This window comes from Oryctolagus cuniculus, chromosome X (assembly GCF_964237555.1).
Source record: "Oryctolagus cuniculus chromosome X, mOryCun1.1, whole genome shotgun sequence".
Lineage (NCBI taxonomy): Eukaryota > Metazoa > Chordata > Mammalia > Lagomorpha > Leporidae > Oryctolagus > Oryctolagus cuniculus.
Genome location: NC_091453.1, coordinates 43,183,231 through 43,204,143, shown reverse-complemented (window position 1 = coordinate 43,204,143; position 20,913 = coordinate 43,183,231). Strand labels below are relative to the sequence as shown.

The 20,913-nt window shown below is 39.0% G+C and overlaps 1 protein-coding gene across 6 annotated transcripts in view; it reads left to right on the top strand.

Moving 5' to 3' along the window:
- LOC100358984 (vascular endothelial growth factor receptor kdr-like) overlaps positions 1-15,811 on the top strand; it is a 291,681-nt gene extending 275,870 nt beyond the window's left edge. For all 6 annotated transcript variants that reach the window (XM_051827734.2, XM_051827731.2, XM_070067438.1 and 3 more), the window contains exon 31: positions 8,742-15,811. In XM_051827734.2, coding sequence (XP_051683694.2) covers positions 8,742-8,949 — 208 coding nt within the window. In that variant the 3' untranslated portion in view covers positions 8,950-15,811. The remainder of the gene's footprint in view (positions 1-8,741) is intronic.
- The last annotated feature ends 5,102 nt before the right edge of the window (positions 15,812-20,913 follow it).

The following is a 20,913-nucleotide window of genomic DNA, read 5'->3' as shown; positions in this document are numbered from 1 at the left end:
GAAATGCCCATGAGAGTATTTCAGGCATGGAAAGCCAAGACACTCTGAAAAAAAAAAAAAAAACACCTAAATGAAAGGTCTCCGTGAGTGAGATCCCAGTGGAAAGAACGGGTCATCAAAGAAGGAGGTACCTTTCTCTGAAGGGAGGAAAGAACTTCCACTTTGACCATGGCCTTGTCTAAAAATTATCAGAGTCAGTGAACTCAGGGGGCTTCCATAGCCTTCGCAGCTCATGACAAGAGCCTCGGATGATTACTGAGGCCATAAACAAGAGTGTCCATTTGTTAAGTCAACAACAGGAGTCACTGTGCACTTACTCCTCTTGTAGGATTTCTGTCCTTAGTGTGCTGTACATTGAGATTTAATGCTATAACTAGTACTCAAACAGTATTTTTCACTTTATGTTTCTGTGTGGGAGCAAACTGTTGAAATCTTTACTTAATGTATGCTAAACTGATCTTCTGTATATAAAGAGAATCGAAAATGAATCTTGAAGTGAATGGAAGGGTAGAGGGAGTGGATAAGGGGAGGGTTGTGGGTGGGAGGGACGTTATGGGGGGGAAGCCATTATAATCCATATTCTGTACTTTGGAAATTTATATTCATTAAATAAAAGTTAAAAAAAAGAAAATATACAGGTCTTGATATTTCTTTTTTTTTAAACTTTTATTTAGTAAATATAAATTTCCAAAGTACAGTTTATGGATTACAATGCCCCCCCATAACTTCCCTCCCACTCGCACCCCTCCCATCACCCACACCATCTCCCATTCCGTTCACATCAAGATTCATTTTCAATTACCTTTATATACAGAAGATCAATTTAGTATATAGTAAGTAAAGATTTCATCAGTTTGCACCCACACAGAAACACATTACGTAAAATACTGTTTCAGTACTAGTTATAGCATTACTTCACATTGGACAATACACTAAGGACAGATCCCACATGAGAAGTAAGTACACAGTGACTCCTGTTGTTGACTTAACAATTTCACACTCTTGTTTATGGCATCAATAATCTCCCTAGGCTCTAGTCATGAGTTGCCAAGGCTATGGAAGCCTTTTGAGTTCGCTGACTTCGATCTTATTCAGACAGGGTCTTAGTCAAAGTGGAAGTTCTCTCCTCCCTTCAGAGAAAGGTACCTCCTTCTTTGATGGCCCTGTTCTTTCCACTGTGATCTTGCTTGCAGAGATCTTTCATTTAGGTCTTCTTTCCCCCCCCCCCCCCCCGAGTGTCTTGGCTTTCCATGCTTTAGGGCTTTTTAATAACAAATTTAGTCTAGTAGGCATATTTCAGTTACTGGTTAATCTTGGATAACTTTTGGTAGTTGGTGTTTTTCAACAAATTGCCAATCTTTTGTAAATTGCCACATACTTAAGCATAAAGTTGTTCACTGTATACCATTTTATTTTTCAATGGATATAGGATATGACATGATTATCCATTGTTTCATTTCTGATACTGGCAATTTCTTTTTAAATATTTGTCAATATTCCTAGAAGTTTATCAATAGAACTAATTTTAAAAGCTTTTCTCATTAATTTTATGTTTATATTCCTACATTGAAATTTTTTGACTTCTGCTATTATCGTTTGTCTTCCTTTTGCTTGCTTTTAGAGAATATTCTCTTCTTTTCCTAGTTTCTTTACATATGAACTTAAGTAATTAATGTGAGAACGTTCTCTTTTCTAATATTTAGAATTTTGTAGTAAACATTTCCCTCTCAGTATTGCTTGAGTTGCCTGTTACAGATTTTGATATATTTTGTTCTCATTCAAATTCATTTTTATATAGATTTTCATTCCTTTTACAATTTGTCTGTATACAATGGCTTATTTGAAATATGTTGTTTAATGGTTGAGCATTAGAAAATGCAAAGAAAAAGATCTAAGCAACATTTATATCTTTTTTAAATTGAGTTAGGAATCTATACATATTCCTTTTAACACTCTCTGGGCCTTTGTATCTGATCTATTCCATAAAAATTTAAAGCGAATACATGTTATTCTGTAAAGGAAGACAAGGAAGGACAGAGTGTTGTGGAAACACCTCAAAGGAAATGCGTAGCCCATGGAAACATATGAGGGCCAACCATAGGGGGTTCCTAAGGAAGGTGGTATTTGAGTTGGGCCTATAATGAAGAGCTGGAATTAGTCATATAAGGAAGTAGAAAGGGATGAGAATGTACTTCATACAAAGAAAGCAACACATACAAAGGCAAAGATACTCTTATTATGGAACAATCTATATGATAGGCCTATCTGTTGGCCCCACAAATACATAAAGCAAGCTTAAGTTTGTTGATCTTCATGAATGCATGGGATATTAGCTACATAACCAATGCCAAAAAGTTTGCAGGGGTGAGCATTAGCATTGAAAGCTGAGTACTCAGTACCATGCTACATGGAGACTGCTTCACTCAAAGAAGGAGCTAGGCTATGAGCTAGGGGCTTGAATATAAAGCTAATTTTGATATCTTAACATGGAGACTGTTGAGGCATTGAACTATCGACAGGAGCAGAAGCAAGGATTGGATAGTGACTGAGGAGTTTGCTTTTGAGGACAGACAAAATTTTCAGATGTCTTGGAAAAGATAAATAAATGAGGACTACAATTGTCAGACAAGAAGTACGGCAGAATGATCGGATTTAGATGGCATTGATTTTACCTAATTTAATTCTGAACACAAGCCCATGAATAAAGTTTAATACTATCCAAATTTTGCAGTTGAGGAGAATGGAAACAACTTTACGTAAGACCACACATTTAGGTTTGGAAAACAGATGCGTGTGACGCCACTGTTTCCATGGAATTAGATTATAGCAGGAATAAAATGATGATTTCATGCTTTGAATATAGGTCACTGAAGATGTGGTTGAATAAATGAGTTTCAGAGATAGCTGCACATCATTAATGGATTATTTTGTTAAGTTAATACCCATGCCGGCGCCGTGGATCAATAGGCTAATCCTCCACCTATGGTGCCGGCACACTGGGTTCTAGTCCCGGTTGGGGCGCCGGATTCTGTCCCGGTTGCTCCTCTTCCAGTCCAGCTCTGCTGTGGCCCGGGAGGGCAGTGGAGGATGGTCCAAGTGCTTGGGCCCTGCACCCGCATGGGAGACCAGGAGGAAGCACCTGGCTCCTGGCTTCGGATCAGCGAAGCGCGCTGGCCGTAGCGGCCATTTGGGGAGTGAACCAGTGGAAAAGGAAGACCTTTCTCTCTGTCTCTCTCTCTCACTGTCCACTCTGCCTGTCAATAAATAAATAAATAAATAAATAAAATTAATACCCAAACCTAGAGCAGTTGGGGGATCTAACCTGTTCCCTGGATGGAAATGGTTTTCTCTCCTCTCCTCCTACACCTGGTCCAAACATGACACTGAAGAACTTTGTCTCATCTTTTCTTTAATGCAGTTGAGACAACCTGGCATGTCAAGTACAAACTAAAGAGGATCTACTACAGATACCTTGAGGAGCACAACATAACTTAGTGCTTCATGTTTGTGCTTTAGATCATGATCTCAAGGACTCCAGGAAAAGTAGGAAATGATTTTCTAAGTTCTTAAAGCCTCATCTATTAAGAGAACCAACCTCTTTGTCTCTGGGATGGCCTAACAATACATGTGTTCATTCCCTTCCTGCTTCCTCTGCCAGTCTCTATTCCTTTAGGTCTCTCAGCCCCATAGGATCTCATCAACTCCTTATTGCATGGCTGCATGGCTTTGGGACACATTCCTTATTGTGTTGTAATGTGACTATATTTCTATATCTGTAAAATGGAGAAAATAATAGGATCTACATCATGGAGTTCTTGAGAAAATTATGTGAGTTAAAACAAGTGATGCCATCCCATTAGGTTATGAGATTATCATGTCTTTTTGATGCTCCTCTTTTTTAGGTAATTTTTGAGAGAGGACAAGCTTTTCTCATCATTTTTTGGTTTTGTTTCTTCTTGATTTTGACTTTTGGCCATTCTTATTTGGAGGTCTTGCAGGCTCCCAGTCCAGAAATAGATTGTTGATTATGAATAAGCTCAGAGAACTCATTATGTTGTAGCCAAAATCCTGGAGTTAGTCCATCTTCCTCCTTTCTTCTAACTTTCAGAGTTTTTTTTTTTTTTGGTCTAATAATTTTCAGCTAATTTAATTGTATATAAGGGGAGTCACAGGGAAATGTGAGTTTGCGCCATGTTGTTACAATTTGAATTTTACACACCAAAGTGGTACTGCTCATTTCTCTTGAGCCAGTGTGCTCCATTAATCTGGGGTGAAAATATCCCAACAAGCTATTGAATATCCATTCAAAGAGTTAAGGGAATAAATAGACAGTGCTGATTTATAACCTTGAGCAATGGTAAAGCAGTGTGTTTTTCATTTGTTTTGGAGCAAATGTCGGGTTTCCACTAGAGTCTTTTGGGAAGTCAGGTTTTGGTATTGAATAATTTGTGTATTCTCCAAGGTAGCCTTCTGCAACATACAGTAGACTTAGTCTGTGGTCCCCCTTTCTTTTTGTGTTCACATCTACACAGGCTCAGCTGTTCAGAAAGCCACTGGACTCAGCATTGATATAAGTACCTGGTCAATTCTAGGCCTTAGGCCCAGTGCCATGCACAATCTCACAGCTGTTTGTAGTGTTCTATACCTAGCACTTCAATTCCATAGCAATGGCCATGGCAGCTATAAATGGTTGTACAGGTTGTGTCTTACACAAAGGCACCCAGGCCATATATCCAGTTCAGACAAAGACATTTTATGGTATAATGAAAGACCCTGTTAGTGTTCTCCCCTCTACAATAGAACCATAATGCACTATGAACCCAAGAAATTTCACATGAATGGATTGCCTAGAGAATTACACTGGTAATCTCAGAATAATTACTTAACCACTTTTCTGAGTGTCATTTTTGTCATTATATGATGGGGTCGAAAATGATTATCTGATGCAGGCATTTTTAGAGAAACTATCTCAGATGAAATACATAAAAATGGTTTTGGGAGAGAGCATTGTGGTGCAGTGGGTTAAGCTGCTTCTTGCAGAGCCAAGGTTTCATATGGGCCGATTTGAGTTCCAGTTGCTGCACTTCCAATCCAACTCCCTGCTAATGTACCTGGAAAATCAGCAGAGGATGCCACAAATACTTTGACTCCTGCGTCCACATGGGAGATCTAAAAGAAGCTCTTGGCTTCTGGCTTTAGGCTTATTCAGCCCTGGCTGGCCAGCCTGCCTGCCTGCCTTCCTTCCTTCCTTCCTCCTCCCCTTCTTTCTTTTTTGAGAGAAAATATTTCCAATTTTCATTACAGTCAAGTGTTTAATGCTCGGCCAAATAAAGAGTTAAACAAGTAAAAAGTAAAAGATCCTAGTTGAGAAGGAATATTAGCAAGGGTTTTAAACTTAATTGAATGGAAAGATGATGATTTCACCCATATATATTAAATTTTAAAGTAATAACAGGTAATTAAAACTTATAATGGTATAACATTCTTAGTCATTGATTTGACAAAGGTATAAAATTGTTTGACAGAACTATATTTGCAACAATACTGATGCATAGACATTTCTTTCTTTATTTTTTTTAAACTTTTATTTAATGAATATAAATTTCCAAAGTACAGCTTATGGATTACAATGGCTTCCCCCCCATAACGTCCCTCCCACCCACAACCCTCCCCTTCCATTCACATCAAGATTCATTTTCGATTCTCTTTATATACAGAAGATCAGTTTAGCATACATTAAGTAAAGATTTCAACAGTTTGCTCCCACACAGAAACATAAAGTGAAAAATACTGTTTGAGTACTAGTTATAGCATTAAATCTCAATGTACAGCACACTTTTATCGCCCACATATAATGACAAACATATGGTATTTGGATTTCTTTTTTTAAGTCTATTTATTTATTTGAAAGGCAAATCTTACAGAGGCAGAGTGAGAGAGAGAGAGAGAGAGAGAGAGAGAGGTCCTCCATCCACTGGGTCACTCCCCAAATGGAATTTATGCTAGCATTGGCAGCGGGAAACATGCTGCTCTCTGAGTACTCTTTGTGGATTTTTCCAATAATATTAGAAATTGCCTTCAAGAAAAGACCACAGTTCCCATTTATTTAGTTTCCTCTTGTGTCCAGCTAAGATTAACACAGTGCATGTAAATTTGCACTGATCTCTGGCTTCACTGAGGGAGAAACTTGATTTTTTCCAGAAATTTTTTTTCCAACAAACTTTATGGATTTCATAAATACAACTTTAGGAATAACTGAGGGATATCCATACTTTCCTCCCTATTCTCCCTCTCACCGACACTACCACCCTTCTTCTGCCTCCCTCTACTATTACTATTCATTATTTTACTAATAACCTTTTTCAATCACTTTATACACATAAGATTAACCCTATACTAAGCAGAAATAAATAGTATGGAAATAAATAAATAAATAAATAAATAGTATGGAAAATTTTTCCTCAATGGTTGAGACAAGGCATGTTCAAAGTCATTGCATCTCAAAGTATCAGTTTCACTTCTGTAGATTACCTTTTAGGTATTCTGTTACCACAGATCAGTGAGAAAATATTGTATTTGTCTTTTTGAAACTGGCTTGTTGCAATAAACATAATGTCTTCCAGTTCCAACCATATCATTACAAGTGATTTTTTACTGCTGTGTAGTATTCCATGATGTACATATACCATAATTTCTTTATCCAGTCTTCATTGATGACCATCTAGGTTTATTCCATATCTTAGTTATTTTGAATTGAATGGCAATAAACATGGGTGTACAGATAACAATTTCATATGCTGATTTAATTTCCTTTGAGTAAATTCCCAGAAGTGCAATGGCTGCGTCATATGGTAGGTATATTTTCAGATTTCTGAGGGATATCCATACTGTTTTCCACGATAGTTACACCAGTTTACCTCCCCATCAACAGTGTATAAAGGTACCTTTTCCCCAACAACCTTGTCAGCATTTGTTGTTTGTGGATTTCTTTTTTTTTTTTTCGACAGTCAGAGGTAGACAGTGAGAGAGAGAGAGACAGAGAGAAAGGTCTTCCTTCCGTTGGTTCACCCCCAAAATGGCCACTATGGTCAGTGCGCTGTGCCGATCCAAAGCAAGGAGCCAGGTGCTTCCTCCTGGTCTCCAATGCGGGTGCAGGGCCCAAGCACTTGGGCCATCCTTCACTGCCTTCCCGGGCCACAGCAGAGATCTGGACTGTTAGAGGAGCAACCGGGACAGAACCAGAGCCCCAAATGGGACTAGAACGTGGGGTGCTGGCGCCACAGGCGGAGGATTAACAAGAGCATGCTTTTTTTGTCTTTTCAACTTTTATTTAATAGATATAAATTTCCAAAGTACAACTGTTGAATTATAGCAGCTTTTCCCCTGATAACCTCCCTCCCACCCGCAACCATCCCATCTCCCATCTCCCATTCCCTCCCCTATCCCATTCTTCATCAAGATTCATTTTCAATTATCTTTACATACAGAAGATCAACTTAGTATATACTGAGTAAAGATTTCAACAGACTGTATCGACACAGACACACCAAGTATAGAGTACTGTTTGAGTAGTAGTTTTAACGTTAATTCACATAGTACAACACATTAAGGGCAGAGGTCCTAGATGGGGAGCAGGTGCACAGTGACTCCATTTGTTGATTTAACAATTGACACTCTTATTTATGACACCAGCAATCACCCGAGGCTCTTGTCGTGAGCTTCCAAGGCCTTGGAAGCCTCTTGAGTTCACCAACTCCGATCTTATTTAGAGAAGGCCATATTCAAAGTGGAAGTTCTCTCCTCCCTTCAGAGAAAGGTACCTCCTTCTTTGGTGGCCCGTTCTTTCTGCTGGGATCTCACTCACAGAGATCTTTCATTTAGGTCATTTTTTTTTTTGCCACAGTGTCTTGCCATGCCTGCGAAACGCTCATGGGCTTTTCAGCCAGATCCGAATTCCTTAAGGGCTGATTCTGAGGCCAGATTGCTGTTTAGGGCTTTTGCCATTCTATGAGTCTGCTGTGTGTCCTGCTTCCCATGTAGGATCATTCTCTCATTTTTAATTATTAGCAGACACTGGTCTTATTTATGTAATCCCTTTGACACTTAATCCTGTTTTTTTTCATCAATTATGAACTTTAATTGATCACTTTAACAAGTAAGATGGCATTGGTATATGCCACCTTGATGGCATTGAATTGGAATCCCCTAACACGTTTCTAGCTCTACCATTAGGGGTAAGTCCAAGTGAGCATATGCCAAACTGTACATCTCCTCCCTTTGCTATTCCCATTCTTATATTTAACAGGGATCACTTTAGAGTTAAATTTAAACACCTAAGAATAATGTTGTGTTAATTTAAAAGTGCTCAACCAATGATATTAATTAGAATAAGAAAAAACTAAAAGGAATAAAATAGAAAGATGTGTTCTGTCCATGTTCATGCCGCATGTCCACACCCTCCATGTGGATCCACAGCATTGCTCTAACTTTCCACTGCAGTTTTCTCCCTAACTTTTCCCTGAGATGGTACTCTCTCCACTTTTTAAAACTATTTTCCCCTAGACTAGAGCAGTGAACTCTCTCCCTATTTCAACATCTTGAGAAACTTTATTTATTTAAAAAGAAACTACAGGGTTCTTTGATATCTATCAGCCTCCATTACCCCTCTGACTAAAAGATGCATTTCTATCTTACAAACCATGAGTTTTTAACTATTCATTTTTCTTTTTCTCTCTTACCAGTCCAAGAGATGTCAACAAGAGCAAGAGCAAGGAGTCCTTCCTAATGGAGACAGATCTGGAGCTTGTGAAATATCATTCAGCCCCTGAGCTTGAAGAGGAAGATCAAATGGAAGAGACTTGCCTCCTGCCTCTGGATCCCACCCTCGAATGTCACAGCCCACCTCCTGATTATAATTTTGTGGTTCACTACAGCACTATACCCATGTAACCTACTAGTAGCACTCTTCCTTCATCATCCATTTTCAGACCACTCTCTTTCCTTATAAAAATCAGCAATGCTTTTCACATTCATGTCATGGTAACAATATTACTATGATATTGGAGAATGAAAGAAGAGAAAAAAGAAATTTTAGCAAAGAATCTCAATTCCTTATACAGTTTTGGGACACATATTGCGAAATCCATGCTCTTGGGTCTGAATGGAGAGACAACAGGATGTTTCTGTCCCATTTCTCTTGACATTTAATACTTGCTAACTCACTCAGCTGTGTCTAGCACAGCAACATCCTTAGTCATTCTATATATGCCCTTTACCAACTTGGCCCATTATTATTTCATTCATGGCTAATACAACAATAAATGTACCCCTTCAAAGACCTGCAGAACCTCTAATCAGAAACTGGGACCTCCATGATATTCAGATCCAAGCAATCAACCTGTGAACATTACTTGGTGAACTTTTATCTGAATATCTTTTATTTTTGTTCTAATTTTAATTAGTTTATAACAGATTCAATGTGATTTGTAGATACAATTCTAAGAAAATGGTATTTCCTTCTTCCCTCCCTCCCTCCTTCATCTCTCCCCTCCTCCTTTCTTCCTTTATGTCTTTTTTGTAGTTTTTGACATAACATATGTTAAATTTACATTATAGTAAAAATTCTTAACACTTCACCAATAAATTTAACAAGGAAAAGGCAAAAAGACCCTAGTTCAGTGGGAATATAGATAATGGTTATAAACAATAATTGAGTACATTTTAAAGTAATAACGGATCATAAGAACTATAGTACTGTAACATTCTTAGACATTGATTTGATGAAGATATAAAACAAAGTTTTATAAAACTAAATTTGCACTGATAGACACAGATTTTTAATTTTCTTTTTCTTTAAATTTTAGCTCCAATATTGATATCATTTCTTAAAAAAAATAAAGCAACCATTATTCAGACCTAAAACCGAATAGAGATTTCTAGTAGATGGGAGTAGAAAGCTGTTTGCCTGCAACATTTCCCATGAGGTATCAAATCTAACACTCCACAGCATTCTTTGGATACAAGAAGTTCCTAGAAGCTTCAATAGAAGCTACAATAGAAGTGAGCATACCTAATATATTTAGGAATACATTCTACAAACATAATTATCAGCTTTGTGCGATTCCCAAGCCAGAAAATACCCAATCAAATACTCTAGCTAGTATTCAATACTGAGATTTCAAGAACAGCAATTTTGACACATAATCCCCAGGCTCTTGTATTAGGTGAACAGCAACACAAAAAAGTAAATTTGCATAGACTCATAAGAGAGTAATAGGTGAGGGTCCTTTTCTTGTTGTCCCTCTAGATTGACCTGTATTGCCCTTCCAGAAAGCACCTATATATACCTCTCTTTCAAAGGAAAAAACTTAGTTACATTCTTGAGGGTCGGTAGTTACTTTGTAAAACCCTAGCCCTGTCATGTCCCCCTTCAAAATCCAGTATTCAATAAATCACATCTGATGAGGTAGAACCTCCTACCTTTGCCGTAAGTCCAGGATCATGCAACCACACAAGGACAGACAAGATGCTCATCATTGGATTGCATTGGCGAAAATATGTACTGAATTTGCAGGTAGTGAGTCTCCTCTGACTCATATTCATAGCATCAGGGGGTAAGGAAGATAAGCAATAATATCCTTCAATAATCTGTACCAGAAAAAAAGCTCTGGTTCCTTTCTATCCCCATTTTATAAGTTGGAAATCTGATATCCAGATTCTTTTCTTCTCTTCCAGAGAAGAAAAGGGGCTTGCAAGCATCCACTGTTTGAAGTTTTGTGACCTTATACATGGACATTCACATAAACATGTGTTAATGTAAAAGATGCCACTGGAAGGGCCTAATAGTAGGTCTTGGCTTTGTTCTCCTCTTTGGCTAATGTGCATCTAAAAATAACTACTTCCCCCTGTAAATGGAGTGCTATGTTTCTGCTTCAACTGCTCTAGTCTCTTCTGTGGTGTTCTGAAAAATACTAGTATTATTCAAATTCAGTTTGTGTTTATGACACAAGGGCATTAGCACTGTTCAAAGCAGGCTAGGTTCAGATTCTGTCTACTTAAAAAGTTTGTAAAGAGGCCCAGAGAATCATAGTGAAATTCTCTATGAAATACTTGGTTTGGGGCCATTCAAACATAGAGGTATATGCAAGTCCTTTTACCTCTCATTCCTCAGCTTTCTGGAAACGCTGGCTACTTGGCTCAGAACAAGTAGGCTGAAATGTGTGACAGAATAAAGAATGAGGGAATCACCAGTCTCCAGTTGCTGCTAGAGTGACCTCCTTCCTCCAGGATTTTCCCAGGAAATACTTCCTGGGAATGGTGTATCCAGTTTTGCCACTGGCATAGGTAGTCCTCATTAGGTAAAGAGATCATTGGAAGGTGGTAGTGAAGAACCAAGCTTGATTCCTCCCCATTTCCTGTTACAAGTATTAATTAGTTTAGTGGTAGCAAGAATTTTATCATTTGGCCATCTACCTAGTATGCCTTCCCAGTTGTCCCTAATGACAAGTAGCTTTGCCAACAGAAATTTTGCTAACACAAATTTTTATAGTAGAGTCCCAAGAAACATAAATCAAAGAAGCTCTCATCAAGGCACTCACTGACTAGAACCTTGAAAGGGACTGCATATAGTTCCAATAACCTCTTCAGATAGCTCCAGGAGTCCCCCCAGCAAGAGAGCTCACAAAATTATTTGGTGAGGAACTTATTACAGAAAGTCGTCTCCTTAAGATGTCATGATGGAATGCTTAGGCAAGCAAACAGCAGCAACATTTCAAACTGTTAAACTGTTAAAAAGTTGTTTGAAGTTATAGTATTTTTTATAATTATTTAGTTGTTTGAAAGGCAGAGTTACAGAGAGGCAGAGGCAGAGAGAGTGAGAGGTCTTCTATCCACTGGTTCACTCTCTAAATGGCAGCAACAGCCAGAGATGGGCTCATAAGAAGCCAAGAACCAGGACCTTCTCCCAGGTCTGCATGAGAACGGGGGCCCAAGGGCTTGGGCCATCTTCTACTGCTTTCTCAGGCCATAGCAGAGAGCTGCATCAGTAGTGGAACAGCTGGGGCTCAAATTGGTGCCCTTATGGGATGTCAGCACTGCAGGTTGTGGCTTTACCCACTATGCCACTGTGCTGATCCTGAAATTAGTTTTTAAAGTGTTATTCTTCATATCTTAATAACTTGCTCATGTAATCATATTTCAAATTGGCTAGCTTTCAGTGCAAAGCCATTTGAAAGAGTTCCAATTAGTTAACTACTTCTACTCATTCACTATTTGTCTTTACTGCTCAAGACATCTGCTGTCACTGTCCCTCATTCTCCACTTGAACCTTCTGTTGGGAGGAGGTGAGAGTAGAGAAGCAAGACAGGAAAAACCTCATCTCTACTTAGCTCCTGAGTGGAGAGAACCCTCCATCAAGAACATCCCTTCCCATTCTGTTCTGGGTGGAAAGGTATCCCAGGCTTCAGTAGACCTTGTGAGCAGGCACAGTGAGCCAACTTTCTCAAAGATTCTTTCCCATAGTCCACTGTAGATTCATTATCCAAGTGTTATTATATTTTGTTAGTATTTTGCTATTATTTTTTCTTAAATTTAAATATTACTCTGTCATTTTATTGGAGTATATCTTGAGGTAGCCACATACATATATGAGAAGTCTTTAAAAAGTTTGTGGAAATGCATATTTTGAAAGAGTTATGAGTGGATTTCAACTTATTGCACCAAAATAAATTTATCTTTAAATTCTGTTTTCCACAAGCTTTTTAAATTACCCGTGCTTATTCAAAAATTTATTTATAACTTGTTATCCCACAATAAATATCCCATGCAATACTGGCAGTGCTTCTGGAGGCTGAGCCACCTCTCATGCAAGATGAACATGGGTTTCTAAAAATAGTTACAAATGACAGCTCCCCTCATATCTCTCTGAGTTACCAGAGCTTATTTTCCTTTTGTATGGAGCTCCATCTAGTGTTGCAGATTGGGCACATCTTTTGTCAAATTCTGTCACTCCCACTCTACTAATAGCTCTGTTTAACTCAAGAGGATGCCATGAGGAAGGAAAGAACTCATTGTTTTTTAATTTTTTTAACTTTTATTTAATGAATATAAATTTCCAAAGTACAGCTTATGGATTACAATGGCTTCCCCCCCATAACGTCCCTCCCACCCGCAACCCTCCCCTTTCCCACTCCCTCTCCCCTTCCATTCACATCAAGATTGATTTTCGATTCTCTTTATATACAGAAGATCAGTTTAGCATACATTAAGTAAAGATTTCAACAGTTTGCTCCCACACAGAAACATAAAGTGAAAAATACTGTTTGAGTACTAGTTATAGCATTAAATCTCAATGTACAGCACACTAAGGACAGAAATCCTACAAGAGGAGTAAGTGCACAGTGACTCCTGTTGTTGACTTAACAAATGGACACTCTTGTTTATGGCCTCAGTAATCATCCGAGGCTCTTGTCATGAGCTGCAAAGGCTATGGAAGCCCCCTGAGTTCACTGACTCTGATAATTTTTAGACAAGGCCATGGTCAAAGTGGAAGTTCTTTCCTCCCTTCAGAGAAAGGTACCTCCTTCTTTGATGACCCGTTCTTTCCACTGGGATCTCACTCACGGAGACCTTTCATTTAGGTGTTTTTTTTTTTTTTTCAGAGTGTCTTGGCTTTCCATGCCTGAAATACTCTCATGGGCATTTCAGCCGGATCCACATGCCTTAAGGGCTGATTCTGAGGCCAGAGTGCTGTTTAGGACATCTGCCATTCTATGGGTCTGCTGTGTATCTCACTTCCCATGTTGGATCATTTTCTCCCTTTTTTATTCTATCAGCTAGTATTTGCAGACACTATTCTTGTTTATATGATCCCTTTGGTTCTTAGTCCTATAAATTTAAAAAAAAATTTAAATTTTTTAAATTTACTTGACAGATAGAGTTAGACAGTGAGAGCGACAGAGAGAAACATATTCCTTTCGTTGGTTCACTCATAAAATGGCTGCTATGGCCAGAGCTATGCCTATCCAAAGCCAGGAGCCAGGTGCTTCCTCCTGGTCTCCCGTGCGGGTGCAGGGCCCAAGCACTTGGGCCATCCTTCACTGCCTTCCCGGGCCACAGCAGAGAGCTGGACTGGAAGAGGAGCAGCCGGGACTAGAACCTGGCGCCCATATGGGATGCCGGTGCCACAAGGTGGAGGGTTAACAAAGCGAGCCACGGTGCCGGCCCCAAGAATTGATTGTAACTGGCTCTGACGTATCCAATAACTTGAGGAGTTGGGGAGGCTGAGTCTGATTTGTAAGAGAGTCCAACTAACCAAGTGTTTTGGGGATCCTTGCATGGGTCCAAAGAGTGTCTCTGACTTGCTGTATTTCCAACTTAGTTGATAAGATCTTTCAATCAGCATGACGAGTTTCTTTTTGACATATTCCTTGGAATTTTTAAATATTCACGTCTAGACTATGAAAACAAGAAGGCACTTAGGGATTGAAGACACTTTTAACTTTTGATAAAAATTCTGAGGCATCTAATGTCTTCCTTATGAGAACAATTGTACAGCTACTTGATGACTGCTTACATTCTTTCATTCGTCTCTTTGAACTCCTGTGTATTTTTGAGTGCTCAGCAGAAGACTATAAATAGTCTTAGCCAACTCTAGGAGTTGCCAAAAGAGATTTTTCATAGATTTTTTAGTTCTTATCTAAGTCCTTTACCCTGCAGTTCTTCAAACATCCATTTCTTCTCAGAAGCTCTCAGACAGCTCTCTCTCTCTCTCTCTCTCTCTCTCTCTCTCTCATTTCTTTTTCTATCTATATACTCATGTCAAAATGTGGCTGTTTTAAGAGATGTGGTGGTTTACATACAGGGTGCTGATCTTACCCTGGTATGTATATTAGTAGCCAGGCCAAGATATCTTAGAAAAACAGCATCTCAATTTGCCACAAGTAATGAGAGTTATCTCAGGCATATTCCATTTTATTCCCACCAAATTTAGCTAATCTCATTTCTTGGCGGGCAGTTGAGGAGAGTGATTCAAGGAAATCACTGCCACTTCAACCTTAGCACCCACAGATATGTTTGTAATTGAGGTTGGCAGCAGCAGCCACCACAGTAACATGGCTAGCTGGTCTTCCCACCAAATAGCCTAACTCAAGACTCCAGGTCCTTAATCCATTGAATTCCTCACATATCTCAAATAAATGTTCACGGTGTCATTCATCTTCCATTACTGTTGAGCACAAAAGATCCATGAACCACTGTGGGCCATCCCTGTCAAGAGAATCACATTATGAATTTGGATAACTGTCAGTTGTAGGTAAAAGAAAATCATTTGCCCCAGCAGGAGAGTAAGGCAAGAGGAATGGAGAGCTCTTTGGCAGTTAACCCGTTAACACCTACCTTGGAATAGCAATTTTATTTTCCTGCACAGAAAAAAAAAGTGAGAGGCTCTTCCCTATATTGATAGCAGTTCTATTTTAAGCAGAATATGGGCAGGGGTCCCTAGCTGACTAACAGATGAGAATCAATGTAAGGCAAAGCTCCACCAAATAACTACCACATCAGAGGAAGCTTCTACCCCCATGGCTCACATTTCCTTCATAGACCTTGTTTTCTCCTATCTACAAACATGCGCTGTTAGCCCTAAGCCCAAGTTTAGAAACGAAAAACAAAGAGCTTTTTGCTTTGCTTACCCCTTGGCTACCTGGAGAATATACCCAAGTAAAGAAATCCCTCTCCATCAGTTGCATTTTATTATGTAATCAAAATCATATTGTATCTTTTATTTTCAATAAAGAAGTCTGTATTCAATTCAAAACTACTGTCCTTCTGCATTTATTTGATACCAATATGATTCTGGAAGTTTAAACAGCTACCTCTTTTCAGCAGTCTGTTCCTTCCTTTGTTACTTTGCATTTGGAACAGAATCAAGGCATTACACCCTGAATGCCAGTACAGTGCTCCCTTGCTGCTCCTATTATTGTTTCAGTGCACCTGGATGTGGCTTAGGCCATCCCTCTGGAAGGCATGGATGGCAAACTGTCTTGGTGTTCAGGCAGAACCTTTTCCACAGATACACAAAATATATACACTATAGGAGCATTGCTACCTCCTTGTATTTCAAAGGATGCACCAGAAAGCCTGGGAGCCCAGAGAAAGATCTTCCACAGGCTTGGGGCCAACACAGAGATCTCCTACTAGGGCAACGCTCAGGGTAGGAGGGCTGTCCCTTAGAACCACAAACCAGAGGATCCATCAGCATGCCATTCCAGCCTGAGAGATTCATAGGTATGTGACTCTAGTATGTGGTAATTGCTGCATGAGCTGCATACAGAAAGTCAGGAGAGTGGATATGTTCAGAGCTTTCAAGGTCCAACCTTTGCCCCAGAGTGACTTTTGAGTCAAAGATTATTCTAGAACCTTAAGATTTAATAATTGACTTGTGGAGTTTGGATTTGTCTGAGACCTATTACCCATTTTTTCTTTCCTATGTCTCCATTCTTATATAGGAACATCTATTTTATGCCTGTTTCACCATTTTAATCACAATCCCTTATTTAATATGGCTCAATTTTTGACATGTTTTACTTTATGATAGAATGAAAATGATATACATTCAGTGTAAATCAAACTTCTAATTGTGAACTTTGATCTTTTTTCTGAGCTGTGTATATGCTGTGTAAGACTCTATCATGAGCTGGGAATTAGCAGTGAGCTACAGCTCCTGGTCAGCTATATGATAATGAGAGTAAATCACTAACACTGTATGGTGTGCTAGTTGCTGTTATGTAAAGTGCATTAAAATTTTAACTTCCAATATTTTGTAGTTATGATGGCTTTATTGGGATATTATCTCATTGTAAGTCAAGGGCGTCTGTATTTAGGAAGCATATGCTATGTTTTATTTCATAGGTTCATGGTTCCAGAACTGTGAACAATGTATTTCTTGTGTTTATGAATTAAATTTTGCTATTGCTGCAGGGACACATTGTGGCAGACATTTACCCCTATAAATCTGCTTCTAGTATTTCCTTTGCTGCATCTCATAAGTTTATGTATGTTGCATTTTCATTTTAATTTCTCTTGAGATATTTTCTAATTTCCCTTTTGATTTCTTGTTTGATTCATAGTTTTTCAAGTGTGTATGCTGTCAATTTCCACATATTGTAATTTTTCAATTTACATTCTGTTAATTTTCTAGCGTAATCCACTTGATGTTGGAAAATTTATTTGCTATGACTTGAATCATCTTAAGTTTGTTAAGACTTGTTTTGTGATCTAATATGTGCTCTATCCTTAGGAACAGTCCATGTGTGCTCGAGAACAATATATATTCTGCTGCTTTTAAGTAGAATGTTTTGTATATGTTTGTTAATACCATTTGGTCGATCGTGTTGTTCCTTTCTTACCTTTCTTTTCTATTTTTAAATTTATTTTGAAAGAGTTACAGAGATAAAAGGAGAGAGAAAGAGATCTTCTATCTGCAGATTCAGTCCCCAGATGGCTGAAAAAGCCAGGGCTGAACAGGCTGCCAGGAGCCAGGAATTTCACCTGGATATCCCACATGGGTGGCAGGGGCCCAAACACTTGAGCCATCATCTGTGGCTTTTTCCAGGCCATTAGTAGGGATCTGGATCAGAAGTGGAGTAGCTAGGACATGAATTAGCGGCCATATGTGCAGGCAGCAGCTTTCTTTGCTACACCACAACACTAGCCCCTATCCTGTGTTTCTTTACTGATATTCTGTCTGAAAGTTTTATCTGTTATTGAAAATGTAGTATTGAGGCCGGCATCATGACTCACTAGGCTAATCCTCCGCCTGCGGTGCCAGCACCCCAGGTTCTAGTCCCGGTTGGGCTGCCGGATTCTGTCCCGGTTGCTCCTTTTCCAGTCCAGCTCTCTGCTATGGCCCGGGAATGCAGTGGAGGATGGCCCAAGTGCTTGGGCCAAGTGCTTGGGCCTTGCACCAATATGGGAGACGAGGAGGAGGCACCTGGCTCCTGGCTTCAGATCGGTGCAGTGTGCTGGCCGTGGCGTCCATTTGGGGGGTGGACCAATGGAAGGAAGACCTTTCTCTCTGTCTCTCTCTCACTGACTAACTCTGCTTGTAAAAAAAAAAAAAAAGAAAGAAAACGTAGTATTGAAATCTCTGACTATTATTGTGCTATTTTCTATTAATTCCCTTAAGTTCTGTCAATGTTTATTTCATATATGTGAATGCTCTGATTTTGGTGATATATCTATCTATATCTATATCTATATCCATATCTATATCACCATAAGTATATATGTATGTTTGTATGTATACACACACACACACACACATACACACAAACGTGTGTATGCAAATTCATTCTTTCACAATTATAAAAGGTATTTCTGTGTCCCTTTTGGCTTTTTAAAGTCAATTTTGTTTGATATAAGCAAATTCAACTCTGCTTGTTTTTGGTAACCATATGTATGGAGTATCTGGTGTAAGCAAGGAGATAGCAAGAGTAAGAGGAGCTGAGGTTTGACAGTATTGCCCTGTTACTCTGTTCTCTTTGTTCTGCATGACCCAAGGTGGGGAAGCACAGCCTTCCTGTGACAGCCTCAGCCGACCTCCATGTCAGGTGTAGCCAACCCAGGTGACATCTCTGACTAGGCCATGGGGACCTAGCCTGGCCCATGTGACATCCTAATCTGTACTGCCCAATCTCCCTTCCATGCATTGCGAATTCCTCTCTCCTGTGTAGGGAAAAACTACAACTTCTTCGATATTGCAAACTTACAAAAAGCTCCAGCTAGAAATCTCCATTATGGCTACCAGCTGCATCCCCATAATGACTTTTAGGTTATTGTAATGTAAGTATAATAAAATTACCATGACTAAACTTTGATTTCCTTCATGAATCTGACATCACAACATTTCCAAGGTTTCCAGTAAAGGTCACTGAAATGGGCAGTACCCAAGTTCTACCCAAACTCTTGCCTTTTTGACTACTCAGTGAAGCCCTGGCCCAGACACCACCCAGTAAGCCTTCATAAAGTCAGCTTGGAGCCTTGTTACTTACAGTTCATTCTCTCATTCTTTCTCCAGCTTTCCCACACTTAATTCTAGATGGTGTACTTTTGATTAAAATAAATCTTGGTTTCCTATTCACCTTTATCTAATTCTCTACCTTGAATTGTCATATGGAGACAAGGAACTGGACCAAGTCCGGCAGGAGGCCACCCTACAACATATCTTTTCCCATCCATTCATTTTCAGCTTTTGTGTATATTTAAATATAAAGTAAGTTTTCTAAGCAGCATTATGAATAGTTGGATTTTTTATATCCATTGTACTGCAATATTGATTTTGATGTGAGAATTCTAACATATTCATATTTAAATAAATTGTTGATAGGGAAAGGCATCTTATTTTGTGAACATTTTTGTCTGGCATAATTTTTCATCTATTCTTACTTTCCATGGAGTTCTATTGACTTTGTGCTACAATATGCTTTTACTACTTTCTCTTTATCTTCTGTCAATATTTTCCTTGTTGTCATCATGTTATAGTCATAAAAATCTATTTTATATTTATAATAAACTGACTTAAACTGCATACAAAAATTCTACTTTTACTTTTACCAACTATAGTTTATGCTGTTGATGTTACAAATTACATGTGCATGTGATAGAAATTTTAAAAAGTTCAATAGTGGAATTAAAAGATGTTTCTTCTAGTGTGGTTGAAAGATCTCTCTCTCTCTTTCTATCTCTATATCTCCCTCTGTCTCTGTAACCCTGCCTTTCAAATAAATAAAATGAATCTTTGAAAAATTTTGAAATTCATACATGATTGTCTTTTTTATTTTTTTAACTTTTATTTAATGAATATAAATTTCCAAAGTACAGCTTATAGATTACAATAGCTTCCCCCCTCATAACGTCCCTCCCACCCGCAACCCCCCTTTAGACAGTGAGGGAGAGAGAGAGACAGAGAGAAAGGTCTTCCTTCCATTGGTTCACCTCCCAAATTGCCACTATGGCCGGTGCACTGTGGCCAGTGCACTGCGCCGATCTGAAGCCAGGAGCCAGGTGCTTCCTCCTGGGCTCCCGTGCGGGTGCAGGGCCCAAGCATTTGGGCCATCCTTCACTGCCTTCCCGGGCCACAGCAGAGAGCTGGACTGGAAGAGGAGCAACCGGGACAAAACCAGTATCCCAACCAGGACTAGAACCTGGGGTGCCTGCGCCGATGGCAGAGGATAAGCCAAGTGAGCTGCGGCGCTGGCCATGATTGTCCTATAATACACATTTTCTATGAAGTTTTGAAAATCTCTTGTATTTTAACATTTTGTAAAAATTACCTATGTTTACAGCTATGCTTTTTATAGTTTTGTCTTCAACCTCTTTATCAAGAATGAACAGTGATTTATGCGCTACTGTTACAGAATTACAGATTTTTTTTGTCTGCATATTTACCTTCATCCATCATATTTATACTTTCTTTTGTTTAACTTTTATTTAATGAATATAAATTTCCAAAGTACAGCTTATGGCTTACAATGGCTTCCCCCCCATAATGTCCCTCCCACCCACAACCCTCCCCTTTCCCACTCCCTCTCCCCTTCCATTCACATCAAGATTCATTTTCGATTCTCTTTATATACGGAAGATCAGTTTAGCATACATTAAGTAAAGATTTCAACAGTTTGCTCCCACACAGAAACATAAAGTGAAAAATACTGTTTGAGTACTAGTTATAGCATTAAATCTCAATGCACAGCACACTAAGGACAGAAATCCTACAAGAGGAGTAAGTGCACAGTGACTCCTGTTGTTGACTTAACAAATGGACGCTCTTGTTTATCATCCGAGGCTCTTGTCATGAGCTGCAAAGGCTATGGAAGCCCCCTGAGTTCACTGACTCTGATAATTTTTAGACAAGGCCAT